Raw genomic sequence first — 14,475 nt, forward strand, 5'->3', positions numbered from 1 at the left:
TTTTTAATTTTCTAATACAGCACATTTAAAATAAAATAGCAAATATCTGATTCTTTGGTGTAAGTCCTGGAAACTTTTACCTGTGTACCAATGTTAATTACTTCCATGCAGCGACGGATCTTACCTAGGGGCTGCGAGGCTGCAGCCCACCCCCCAGTAAAATCCGCCACTTCAGTGAGCACTGGCTTCACTGTGACTGGAGGTGGTTTCCCCCATTGGAAGCGCCACCTTCCAGTCACGCTGAAGACAGGCAGCCAGGGGGAGGTGTTGCCAGTCCGGGCTTGCGATCAGCAGAGAGGCGCTGCTCTGCCTTTTGGGCAGCCCTACAGTGCTTCTCGGGGCTGCAAACAATGCAGCCCCGAGAAGCTGGTGTTAAGCATGCACATGCGCGCCGCCATCACCGCTCCCGATGCCTGCCAGATTAATTGAGCATGCGCCGGGACCCAAGCCAGCAACAGCGGCAGCCCCCCTCAGGTAAGAGGGCAGGAGCTGCTGCTGCCTCCTTGTCTATGGTTTAACTTAATTAACTGATTTTTTTGGCCTTAACTATGGAAAACTAAAACTGAGCAACTCGATATACTGCAAATATATATATATTTTTTTCAACAAAACACTTCTACCTATACCAGTGGTTCCCAAACCCGGTGCCGCGGGGTCCTTACAACGTGTTGGTGGTCCAGGACCAGATCAAATTATTTATGGTCAGTGTGATAGGCAAACCCAGTGCTGGTAGCTGCCAATGATAAATAAATGTGGACACACAAGCGCAACCCTGTCCTCCACCACATAACTGAGCCTACGCATAACATAAACACAACTTAAGCTGGTGCACATCCACTACTAGATGCGGGGGCGGCGGCACGATTATGACATAGTAATCGCGCTGTCATCCCCCTAGGGGTGAAGTGCATACAGACGTTCAGTGTATGCAGATCAATCATCCCCAAACATGGCAACCTGACGGCGGTCGTCAGGTTGACAGTCATGTTCGGGAGATGATAGATGTTAAAAACGACCAGCTGGGCGCGCGCATCGCTGGTCGTTTTTAACACTTTCTGACCGATTTGCGGCCGATTACCAAGCGATTGAGCGATAACGACGGCCGTTATCGCTCAATCACTAGGTTTAATCGCCTAGTGGATGGGCAGCTTTACTTAAAGTACTAATTTTGGCTGAATTTCTCAATAAGGAACTTTTGGCCTAGGGGTGCAGTAAAAGAAATGCCGATACTCTAGTACAGGGATGGGGAACCTCAGGCCCGGGGGCCGTATAAGGCCCTCAGAATCATTTGGTCTGGCCCTCTGAGCTTTTTTCCTGCTAGCCTCATCTGGCTAGCAGGGTGCCTAGAATGGCAAACTGCAGCCAGAATGAATGCAGCAGAGCGTCCTTAGGATGCTTCAGACGGTCACACCGCTGCCCTTACAGCTCCCCGGAGCATCCTCAGGATGCTCCGGGTATTGCTGTAATCTCCGGCAATTGTGGCCCCGTCCCCGTGTGACATCACATGAAGGGGGCGTGGCCTGCACCGGGCCCGCAAATAATGTTATATTTATCATAATGGCCCTCGGCAGGAAAAGGTTCCCCACCCCTGCTCTAGGGCCCTGTGATTCAGGAAAGTTTGGGAACCACTGACCTATAACCATGGTTTACAAAGCAAACAACAAAGGATATTTGCTTAGAGGAGAAAAAAAAAGTACATCTAAGAATTATACAAAACAAAGCAAGATAGGAATCAAGTTTTGCTCATATAAGCAGATGTGAATCAGCATAAACCAGCGAGGAGAGGAAAGTTAATGCACCAGTTATACTAGTGGGACATGGGAGAATGAATACACAGTATTTACGCAATTGTGTTATGCTGCATATAAATAAATTATTTGTAAGACACCACAAAGCTCCACAGCGCTGTATAGACACGTACACATATTATCTATCTATATATAATATTGTGCTTCAATCCTTTCTGACCAAAATATTGAAGATAAGATATATGCCATCAATTTAAAAAAACAAAAAAACAAAAACAAATGCACATTTCTGATCAATAGAGGCTGAAACTTCCATCTACTGCGAAACTGGCCAAGATAGAGATTTATAACCATGTAATAATTACTCCAGGGAAAAATATGAGATATGGTAAGAACTTACCCTTGTTATCTCTATTTCTACGAAGTCCATAGGGTTCCACAGGATACCTTGGGGTATAGGTGTGACGTCAGTCGCAGGGCACCAAAGAGTTAAGCTTTCAGCCTCCCAGGATGCACTAGGTCCCCCTCCTATACCCCGCCCCCAGGCCAAGGCACCTCAGTTAGTTACCAAGCCATAGGCCGGAGGAGGAGAAGGAAGAGAGAGAACAAAGATCTGGACACATACAAGAATCACATTCTCACCAGAGGGAGACGGAAAACCGGTGACCAGAGCAAAGCCCATCTGCAGCACAGGTGCGACAGGGCGGGAGTCCTGTGGAACCCTATGGACTTCGTAGAAATAGAGATAACAAGGGTAAGTTCTTACCATATCTCATATTTTCTACTTCAGGGTCCATAGGGTATCCACAGGATACCTTGGGGATGTCCCAAAGCAGTATCTTTTAAGGGTGGGGACGCTCCTGTGCAGAAAGGAGAATCCGCCGCCCGAAGGAAGCATCCTGAGAGGCGAAGGTGTCAAACCTGTAATACCTCACGAAGGTATGGACAGAAGACCACGTAGCAGCCTTGCAGATCTGAACTGCCGAGGCACCACGTCAAGCTGCCCACGAAGGACCCACAGACCTAGTGGAATGAGCCTTCAGAGAAGGAGGGACCGGTAGGCCTTCATGAAGATAAGCTTCAGAAATAGCCATACGGATCCAGGCTGCCAAAGTTTGCTTTGAAGCAGGCCAACCCTTTTTACAGAAGCCATAGAGGACAACAAAGCGTCCGACTTCCTAAACAAAGAAGTGCGGTCCACATAAGTCCTTAAGGCCCGCACAACATCCAAAGAGGCCTCACCCACGGAAAGACCCGGTGAGTTAAAGGCCGGAACAACTATTTCCTCGTTAACATGAAACTGGGAAACAACTTTGGGAAGAAACTTGGGCCGAGTGCGGAGCACTGCCCTGTTCCCATGAAAAACCAAGAAAGGGGGTCTACAAGAAAGAGCCCCTAACTCAGAAACACGTCTGGCTGAAGCAACGGCCAGAAGGAAAACAGTCTTAGCTGTTAGCCATTTAATATCCACTGAGCCCAGTGGTTCAAACGGCGGTCCTTGGAGAGCCCTCAGGACCACAGCCAAATCCCAAGGCGCCACAGGTGGAACAAAGGGCGGCTGAATACGGAGAACACCTTGCATAAAGGTGCGCACATCCGGGATTGTAGCAATCCTACGGTGAAACCAGACAGATAGGGCCGAAACCTGTACCTTCAAAGAAACAAGGCGAAGCCCATGATCTAGTCCCGCTTGCAGGAAGGCGAGAATCCGAGACAGACGAAACTCCCGCGGTGCATAACCTCTCGGTCGACACCACTGGAAGAACATATGCCACACGCGATGGTATATCCTCGCGGAAGACGGTTTCCGAGCTCGTAACATGGTACGCACCACAGAGCTGGAAAACCCCCGGGACCTCAGCATGGCCGTCTCAATAGCCACGCCGCCAAAGACAGCCGAGTCAGGTCCGGGTGAAGACAAGGACCCTGAGACAGAATGTCCGGTCGTAGCGGCAACCGCAGAGGACAGTCCACGGACAGACCCTGAAGGTCTGAGAACCAGTGCCGTCTGGGCCACGCGGGAGCTATCAACAGGAGCATCCCTCCTTCCTGTTTGAATTTCCGGACTACCCGTGGAAGAAGGGAGACCGGAGGGAACAGGTATGTGAACCTGAACGTCCACCGGACGGACAGAGCATCCACCAGAGACGCCCCTTCGTCTCTTGTGCGAGACCCGTACACCGGCAACTTGTTGTTGTGCCGGGACGCCATGAGGTCGATTTCTGGAAGACCCCACCTGTCCACCAGTAGTTGAAAAACGTCCGGGTGCAGGGACCATTCCCCTGGATGAACGTCCTGGTGACTTAGAAAGTCCGCCTGCCAATTTAGCACTCCCGGGAGGAAGACCGCTGATATGGCCGGAAGATTGCGCTCCGCCCAAACCAGGATCCGAGACACCTCTACGAGAGCCTCCCGACTGCGAGTTCCTCCTTGCCTGTTTATGTAGGCCACGGTGGTAGCATTGTCCGACTGGACCTGCACCGGGTGACCCTGGAGAAACCGCTGTGCCTGCAGGAGAGCATTGAAGACCGCACGGAGTTCCAAGATATTTATTGGAAGCTCCGCTTCTGTCGGCGTCCACCTGCCCTGGAACAAGTGTGGACCCGAAACTGCTCCCCAGCCCCGAAGACTGGCGTCCGTTGTCAACAGGACCCAATTTGGAACCCAGAACGGACGTCCCTTGTTGAGGTGGGTCGTCTTTAACCACCACGCAAGGGACAGGCGAACCTCCGGGGTGAGCACAATCGTCTGGAACTTCAGAGACTGAGGCAGCCCGTTCCACTTGGACAGGATCAGGTGCTGCAGAGGTCTGGAGTGAAACAGGGCGTATTCCACCATGTCGAACACCGACACCATGGAGCCCAGTAACCTCATCGCCGAGTGTAAGGACACCCGGCGGCTGTGCAGACAACTGCGCACCCTTGACTGTAAAGCAGAGATCTTGTCCTCCGTCACGAAGATCCTTTGCTGTCCCGAGTTCAATAAGGCTCCAAGATGCAGAATCCTCCGAGACGGGATTAGAGTGGACTTCTGCCAGTTGATTAGCCAGCCGTGCCGTTGCAGCAGTGCAATGGTCAGGTCCAAGTGGTGTAACAGGAGCTCTGGAGATCCTGTCACCAATAACAGGTCGTCCAAGTACGGCAACATGCGGACTCCTTGCAGCCGCAGAGAAGCCGCCATGACCGTCATCACCTTGGTGAAACACGTGGTGCTGTCGCCAGGCCAAAAGGTAACGCCCGAAACTGGAAATGGTCGCTGCGGTTGCAAACCGAAAGAACTCTTGATGGCGCAAAAGAATAGGGACATGCAGGTAAGCGTCCTGTATGTCCAATGACACCATGTAGTCCCCAAGTTCCAGCGCCAGAATGATGGACCGTAGGGTCTCCATCCGAAACTTCGGGACCCGCAAAGACTTGTTGAGTGCTTTGAGGTTGAGAATCGGACAATATGACCCATTGGGTTTCTGTACCAAAAATAGATTTGAATAGAAACCCTGGCCCCTCTGGGAGAATGGAACAGGCACTATAACTCCAGCCTGGAGCATAGTGTGCAATACCTTCCGCAGCTCCGTAGCCTTGTTCCGGTCTGATGGTAGACCCGTGGTGAAGAATCGAGCCGGGGGTCTGTGCCGGAAGGAGAGGGCGTACCCGTGAGAGACCACCTCCAGAACCCAAGTGTCTGTCGTAGTGAACGACCAACACCGGGAGAACTGCAGCAGGCGGCCTCCCACCCTGGGATCCCCCCAAGGGGAGACCCGGACCCTCAGGCCGCAGGCTTGTCATCTGGCTTGGGGGCCGGACGTCTGGTACTCCATGCCTGTTTCCGGGGCTTGCCCGATTTCTTAGGGCCAGCCTGTCGAGGAAACGACTGTGGTTTGGGCCTGCCCTGGGCCCTAGATTACCAAAAGGACGATGGTCCAGAACCAGAAGGAGCAGCGGCCGACGGGAGACAAGCAGATTTGGCTGCCGCCAGCGTGGCCACAATCTTATCCAGATCCGGACCGAAGAGAACTTCTCCGGTAAACGGCAACGCTTCCAGACCTTTCTTGGATCTGCGTCCGCCTTCCAGGATCGCAGCCACAAGGTGCGACGAGCAGCTACCGCTGCTGAAGAAATTCTAGACACCAGAGTACTAATGTCTAGAGCCGCCTCGTTGATGTAGGTGGCCGAATCACGGAGATTGCCAATCAACTCCGCTTGTTCGGCCGGACAGTCGGATTCAAAAGAAGCCTCTAATGAATCCGCCCAGCGCTCCATCGCTCTGGCAACCCAGCAAATGGCCATAGCCGGCCGTGCTGCCCCCCCTGCAAGGGAATAAGCGGACTTCAGGCAGATTTCTACCTTGCGGTCCGTAGCATCCTTAAGGGAGGACATGGATGGCATCGGCAATGTGGCACTACGGACAAGACGGGTCACGTGAGAATCCACCTGTGGAGGGGATTCACACTTAGCAAAATAATTATCCGCGAACGGATAAGCCACCGCCAGGCGTCTCTGCGGCTGGTATCTTTTGCCAGGTTGTTTCCACGCCTCCTCTAAATGGTCCACCAACTGACCCGAAAGAGGAAAGACTGTGGCATCGCCCTTCACATCTTTGAAAAAGGCATACTTAGATTTAGCCGCTGGGGGAACTTCGTCCTCAATCACCAAGGCTGTGCGGACCGCCCGAATAAGTCCAGGAATATATACTTTGGACTTAGCATCAGCGTCCTTAGTATGGAAAGGTTCCTGATCGTAAGGATCCAGAATCTCCCCATCATCAGACGTCCCTTCGTCATCCTCATAAGGAGCGGACAGAGACGCCACCGGCCTTTTATGAGGCCGCATCACAGACTCCCCTTGCAATACATCCGACAAGTGCTGTAAAGAACTCGTCAGGGAGTTAACCCACGCTGGCTCCTGAGAACCCGGGTGCGGGGAAATAGGGAGACTGTGGGGTACCACCAATTGTCGTGGGAACCCCTGCATGGGTGACGACACCACAGACTGCTGGGACAAACCCATCGGAGTAAACGCGGGCTGCGGAGCTAACTGGCCCACTAAAGCTGTTAACGCCTGAGCGAAACAAGCCCAGGGCGGCTCCTGTACCGGTGCTGTAACCGTAATAGGCCGCGCCATGGACAACACTGCCGGCAAAGGCCCTCCACGCTACCCTCCCCCTCCGCTAACGGTACTTTGCACGTGGTACACTGTAGCCGGAGGGGAAAATCACTTTCAGACATGATGGCACCACGTATGTGACCTCTCTCACCAATTAAGTATTAAATAGGCGAGAGACCACCCTGCAGCACCGCACCGCAAGGGCTTTAGCAGAAAGAACAGGGACAGTAATAAAGCTGACAGTTTAGTGAAGAATAGTTACAGGCAGCGCTAGCACAGTCACATACAATGCAGAGAAATAACAATTCCTGCACTAACAGCGCTGATCACTCAACTACACAGACACAGGGCCTGGTAGGACACAGCGCTGCATACACAGACCTGAGCCACAGCGGAGGAGAGGTATGCGGGGGGACCCAGACCACGATGCTTCCTTCCAGACTTCCAGCAGCGTTCACCATGCGTTGCAGAGAAGATGGCCGCCGAGGAGCAGAGAGAAGCTGGCCTGGGGGAGGAGCGCTGACACAGGACCAGTCAGCACAGTGCAGAGAGGGCTGTGTGCAGCGGGGGAGGCGCCGGCTGTGAGACAGGGAAGGCGCGCTCCCCTGGCATGCATTTAACCCCTGGGACGCCGCAGCGCTACCGCTCTGCTGCGGTCCGCTGTCCCAGGGGGTAGTGGAAGCGCAGGTTGGTCGCCTGGCTCCACGCTGCAGCCAGTCCCCAGGGAGCCCCCTGCCTGGGGACTTAGGACCATGTGATCAGCGGGGACCCACCGCGGGACCCCGCTGCTTACCTCTGTCCCCCTTGAATCCGGCCATGGTCCGGAGCATCTGGGGTCACCGCTAGCTGTGACCCCAGACGCCCACCAGCATCCCCGGATCAGTACCGGCGTTCTGGTACCGGCGGGGTGTAGGGAAGACAGCATGGACGTCAGGACTGACTGTCCATGCTGTTCATCCAGATGTGCAGCCACAGCTGCATGAAGAAAAAGCTTCAGGGGCTCTTCTAGCCCCCACTCCAACAGGTGCACCCGACTCCGGCCGGGCACCAAACTAAACTGAGGTGCCTTGGCCTGGGGGCGGGGTATAGGAGGGGGACCTAGTGCATCCTGGGAGGCTGAAAGCTTAACTCTTTGGTGCCCTGCGACTGACGTCACACCTATACCCCAAGGTATCCTGTGGATACCCTATGGACCCTGAAGTAGAAAAAAAACTACTGGACCATGGGTGGCTAAACGTCAGGATGGATTATGTGGTTCATTATCCAATCTTCTAAATTTCTTACCTATAAAATGATTGTAACCTATCTTGTAACATGACTCCCCTATTTTGGGCATGTTTTTTTGGGGAAAAGCCCAAGCGCAACAGGGTAAGGAAGCCAAGATGCTGGGCAGAGACTGGCAGATCCCTGGTGCAGAAATAAACTGGCTCCCCAAAATGTTTGAGAAGGGTCTTTAGTTTCTTTATAAATACAAGCACAGTACCCCCCCTCCCAGTGAGATAAAGCATTATGGCAGCCTGCAGTATAACTGACATATGCTATACAGAATACAGATTTATTAATAGTGTTATGTTCGGTTTCAGTGCCATGTTATCCTTGTATCCCACTCAGCGCCTGCATTTTCTATCCACTATTTTCATAAACCCTCTTTATGTCCTTATTATTACAGTGCAGAGTTATAACAAAGCTGTCTAATAAATAAGAGTTGGTGCAAAGCATTTGGGAAATGGAGCAAATGGCCATAACCAAGACCTATTGCAAGCAATGCTGGCATGCCTCACATGTGACGCTGCCTGTGGGATTACCCCTAGTTATTGACTGAATCGGTAAAAAATACAGACAGCTTGGATCCTGGCGGCCAGAATCCCGACGCCGGGATCCGGACAGGGTTAACATACCGACACTTGTTGGTCGGTATGCTAATCCTCCCCCTCATCCCTACCCTAACCCTCCCTCCCTGGTGCCTGAACCTAACCTCCCCCCCCTAGTGCCTGAACCTAACCTCCCCCTCCCCTAAACCTAACCCTCCCCCCTTAGTGCCTAACCCTCCCCCAACCCTGTTACTTACCTTCGGCATCCCGACCGCCGTGATACCAAACGCAAACCGTTGTTGACAATAACAGGGAAAGAAGCTAAATGCACAAAGTAAAGGGGCCTATCCACTAGGCAACCTGAAAGACTGAACGTCTAGCGTTCAGACCTTCAGGTCGCCAAGGTGCGGTGACCGCACTGAACGGCGTTCACTGAACGTCATTCAATACAGGAGCCCGACCTCCTATCTCTGAACATGCCGAACCTGACGAGCGTTGTCAGGTTGACGAGCATGTTCAGTAGACAGTCGGGGACGGCAAGGACCCAGCATGCACTGGTCCTTGCCGGCTATCCATTACCCGACTTTGTGAACAATGCGGGTGGGATTTTTCACAAAGTCTGGTAATGGATAGACCCCAGTAGACACCATTTTCAGTGTTTTTTCTTTTCCTCTATGCTGTAGGGTAGAGTGTAGGGTTCATTGAAGTAGAATATTTATAACACTGCACTGTAATGTCCAATGATAACATCTAGTCTATACAATTTCTCTACTGCTCATAAAAGTTGTTTGCTATGCAAAAAGGTTTGGAAACCCGATGTAGATGGACTATTTGTCCCATTTTCCAGCAGTTACAAAGCAAAAAAAAAAGTGACCGCAATGAGAGCAGTGAGACGTCGCTGCTGACTTACTACATAAACAGAACCCGCAGTGAGATTCCATACGTGGACGTAATGGAAAAACAATACATTACATTTAATAATCCCATAGTACATGCATATTTTCTTACACAGACTATGGAATATCTCTCACACCAGAGTAAGCAGACTGCGATGTGAATTACACTATATGATGAAAGGTTTACATTTTCACGCCACCCTGCTCACTATACGTCCACAAATCACACGCGGTATCCTCCTCTTTGTACTGCATTAATAATACTGTATACATTTAACTATTTAACCTGTTTACTCAGCAGTGGTCAGACTTGGTACACCCATATAGGAATACATCCATCTACCCGTGTCTGAGGTACAGGGGCAGGACAATATGTTGGCCTGAGGGGCATTTATGGGAAAACTTCCACAGGTAACTACCGTATGCAGAAACCTAGATGTTGCCATAGTGACAAATCATATACTTACATTTTTATAGCAGTTCAACTAGTGCAAATGTCTGATTGGGCAATATGGTTTACTCCAACCTTTCAGTACAATTACCCAAGCGGATGTTTTTTTTTAAATGTCATTGTTTCACACTTATTTGCTGTTTATTTGTTTAACAGAAAATGTAACAACTAGACGCACATTTATTCACTGTCATTTGAAAGATTAAATAGGAAGCAGCACGGCATTCACACGTAGGGATAAGTGTAGCGTGTAGACGGGATTGCGGGCTATTCTGAGGGGATCGCATGCCCGGCGGTTCTAATGCAGACGCTGGAAGACCGGCGGTTCTAATCCTGACAGGCAAGTATTTTCCTATTTACTGACGTAACTCCCCCCTCCCCCCTTAACCCTACCTTAGGGGTGCCAAACCCTAATCTCCCCCAAGTGCCTAAACCTAACCCCCTCTTCCCCACAGCCTAAACCTAAGTCTCCCAGGGGGGCGCTAACCCTAACCTCCCCCCGGAGGTGCCTAATCCTAACCCCACCTTCCCCTAGCCTAACCCTCCCAGGGGGCTGCCTAACCCTAAGTCCCCCCCGGGAGCCCCTAACCTAACACTTCCCCCACCCGTGCGGCTACCCGCGTCCGGCTTACCTTCGATCGGTATGCCGGGCGTCGGGCTCCCGGCGTAGGTAAAATGTCAGGATTCGGGATCTCGACGCCTGTCATTAGACCCTTCCCGAGATTAGACAGTTGGGATGCCGACAGTCGGCATTAGACCGTCGGCATCCCGACTGCGTACCATTCTGAGGCAAGCGTACGCAGACATGCGGCTCATTTCAGACAAATCTTCTGCAACAAAAGACAAGGCTGGTGCAAATGTGGGTTATTGATGCAGATTGCTACTTACAGAACCTGATGTACCATTAAAATAAATTTCCACCCAATATTGCCTGTTAATATCCAAGATGCAAAACACGAATACAATGTATCAAAACTTCAAAAGAGAGAAGTAGACAAGTGGAGAAGTTATTTAGAGCAACCAATCAGCTTCTAGGTAGCATTTATCAAGTACATTCTACAAAATGATAGGTAGGAGCTGATTGGTTGCTATGGGCAACTTCTCCACTCATTAGATGGTTTGATACATCTCCCCCTATGTCTTGGTACAAGAGTGCAAACATGTATGAAATGCATTTATTACTGTTAAAGAAAGACGAACTCATGATCTTACCTGTCCCATGGTACAGAGGTCTCAAATGACTCGCCTAACAAATAGTAGTCCATGCCAAGGTCCTACAAACACAAGACAGACAAAGTGCACATTACACACATAATTCATAGGAAAATGCCGATCACTTGGATATCATTATCACTGATATGTAAGGAGATAGGACTGGAAAGCAGGGTAATAAAGGAATAAACCTTACATGGAAGGAACGGCTAAGAATGAGTGTGTAAGATGTCCGTATAGGGGTATGCATGATGTGTAGCAGTGTATATATGTGTTACTATCTCACTGTGCACTTTACGGACTATTGCAGAGAGAAGCCAAGTGTCCTACACTCATTACTATTATCAATCATGGTAATGTCTAAATCCCCTTCACGGAGAGAACCCTGATGTCATCAGCCAGTGTCCACCGTCATTCCCTACCATCCAAGTGGGCATATAACCTTGTGGCGAGCGCAGCGAGCCCGCGAGGGGACAACTTTCTCCTTTAGGTGGGGACAACTTTCGGTACTTGTATACGTAAAGTACACAAGTATCATTTAAAACATTCATTGGGTTCTCTATGCAATGAGTCCGTACTGTACACAGGTACCGTGGTTTCTTTTAATACGAACGATGTTTTTAACCTAAATATATCCCCTATTGTTAATATCTAAATCAATATTGATGCAGTTTATGATACACAAAACAGGACAACAAAGGGCCTGATTTTTTTTTTTGCATGCAGGGCAAATACTGGCAGCTTCTGCATGTAGCCCACAAATGCTGGACAGCTTTATTTTTACACTGCAATTTAGATTTCACATTAAAACACACCATTCCCAAAATCTAATCTCTCTGCACATTTTACATCTGCCCCACCTGCAGTGCAACATGGTTCTACCAAGATGCACAGTTACTTGCTCTTTCTTACTCTATGTCCAACTCTGTATCAGGCCCAAAGTGCAATTAAGTTAAGGGTTAGGCACCCCCTGGGAGGTTAAGTTTAGGCTAGGGGAAGGGGGGGTTAGCGTTAGGCACTTAGAGGGGGGGGTTAGGTTTAGGCACTTAGAGGGGGGATTAGGGATAGGCACCCCTAAGGGGTTGCATGGAGTGGGTACGCAAGCTGCGTAAGCAATCGCAGTCGCTAATTTACACACGCCCAGGAAACAACGTTCAAACGGACAGGCGCATCTGCGTTTTTTCTGACCACTCCCCCGTCTCCACCCCCAAATGCTGACAGCCTGTCACTCACTCTGCGATGGATTCCTTTGTGCGTCCGTAATCGCAACGCGATCGCAGCGAACACGCCTTATGGCTTGTACGCATGTGCAACAGCGAACAATCGCTCGACTGCGTTTGATATCGCTAATGTGTATGGTGCTGAATCAGGCCCACTCCTAGTAGTTTCAAGGTGTGTTGAGATGTGGACATCTGTCTACTAACACTAGCAAAATGGTATAAATTCACTCTACTACTGAATGTCTTGCAAGCTCTACTTTTATTAATCTACCTTAATATCGTGGAAAGCCCTGAAGTGAAGAGACCTAGGTAGCTTCAGACGCCAGTAATAATATGATTACCAAGTGCAGGAAAACTAATTGTGCCCCTATACTGACCCCCCCCCCACTGGTTTTCTCTCATTCCTGCTCCGAGGAGAAACTACCCTCAAATGATTTATTACTATAAAATAAGGAGGTGACTGGTCCTCCATGAATATTATCTGACAACTGCATACAGTACAGGCAGCTATTTTATGGGATGAAAATATGGGATTGTTTCAACTAGGGGCAATGCCAGCTATGTGCCATTCTGGACGGGCACCTTACGTCCCGCTGCATTGCCTCTTCTACCTTGCACCCTATAAAATTGTACATCCCCCTTGCTCAATTGATCCCTAGATTTCTAACAGAGCACAGAAACTAAAGAGACCACAGAAACTCAGCGGATATACAAGTGCACTTAAACTCCAAAATATTAACAGTTACTAATGACGCTGTGTTATATTGAAATATGTGTAGTATTTGCACTGAGTGAGGCAATGAAGTATATGAAAAGACAGGACACAGTACACGACTTGAATGGGGTCTCTTACTGTTGCGATTGGATAACTACCAAATAACACACTGAGTTTTGCACCGATCACTTGGCATATTTATCCCGGCAACATCTGCACATCCTGATTTAAATAATCCTTTATGTGAATTATATGGAAAAGGGGAAAGCATGAAGAGCCGATGACAGCATCTGCTGGAGTAACCATGTGCAGCACATCTTAAAGACCCTCCTTTATACGGCTCTCTGTGTTCCTAAGGGTCAGAATATGTCAATATTCACACTGGTGACCAGACAAAGAGGGGAGGAAGAGAAGAGCGACCTACCCGAAGGTAAGCAATGACGAAGGTCAGCATGTAACCTCGCTGCCCGTTATCCTCGCCTGCTGCCAGACCGCTGCAATTGTAAAGATGGTCAATGATTAACTGGGTATTTATGCACAATCGTTACATGCTGCAGTCATAGTATTTCAATAGGGGGAAAGAAAAACACAATTACAAAGCTTAAAGCAATGTCGTCTGACTAAAAGAATTCAATGCCATTAATACAATGTAACAATATATGTAATTAGAATTCCAAATACTCCATTTTTAATCATGGTCACAGAGAAATCGGTCATGGTTCTGCTATAGATAAATGCATTGGGCCCTATCCTTACCGACAGTTCTGTATATCTGGTTAAAGAAATTCAGGCTTTAGATTTAGTGCAATAAAAGTATACATTTGTATTTTACTGTATACTGTGTGTACTGGGTATATTACCCAGTTAGCTTAGTCCTTCAACAGGGTAAACCTGAATTTGATTTGGTCTTCCAATACCATAGTTTCCAAACACAGCCAATTTATATTGAACCCATAACTTCCTACAGAATGTTTTGTAGCAGAATGTGCAATGCGTGAGTAGCGAGTGGTAAACCATCAGTTTACATTATTTGGACCATGCTGGATGTATCCTGTATATGCGCAAACTAGTCACCAGTTTCAACATTTTGTTATCAAACTGCATTCATTCACTAACAAACCAATCTTGGTGGCCAATCGCAGGCGATGAGGCTAAAGGACCAGAGCCACAGGATCATTGTTTCATTTGGTGATGCATGTGGGAGGCCAAATCAGATGTGGTTGGTCCATCTGGTTTCCCGTTTCATTGTAGTCTGACGATGAAGGTATGTGCCAGTAACAGTTGTCTTCTGATGGCATTTCCTTCCATCAGGCCCAAAAATGA

At 49.4% G+C, this 14,475-nt stretch overlaps 1 protein-coding gene across 1 annotated transcript in view; it reads right to left on the reverse strand.

Annotated features, from left to right (window-relative positions):
• AGPS (alkylglycerone phosphate synthase) overlaps nucleotides 1–14,475 on the reverse strand; it is a 192,825-nt gene that overhangs the window by 40,898 nt on the left and 137,452 nt on the right. Inside the window, exons 15-16 of the mRNA XM_088461206.1 lie at nucleotides 13,577–13,646; nucleotides 11,218–11,279 (exon numbers count right to left, since the gene is read on the reverse strand). Of these exons, the coding sequence (XP_088317332.1) occupies nucleotides 11,218–11,279; nucleotides 13,577–13,646 (132 nt within the window). The remainder of the gene's footprint in view (nucleotides 1–11,217; nucleotides 11,280–13,576; nucleotides 13,647–14,475) is intronic.

The sequence above is a fragment of the Taudactylus pleione genome, unplaced genomic scaffold (assembly GCF_031769625.1).
Source record: "Taudactylus pleione unplaced genomic scaffold, aTauple2 ptg001027l, whole genome shotgun sequence".
In the NCBI taxonomy this organism is placed as follows: domain Eukaryota; kingdom Metazoa; phylum Chordata; class Amphibia; order Anura; family Myobatrachidae; genus Taudactylus; species Taudactylus pleione.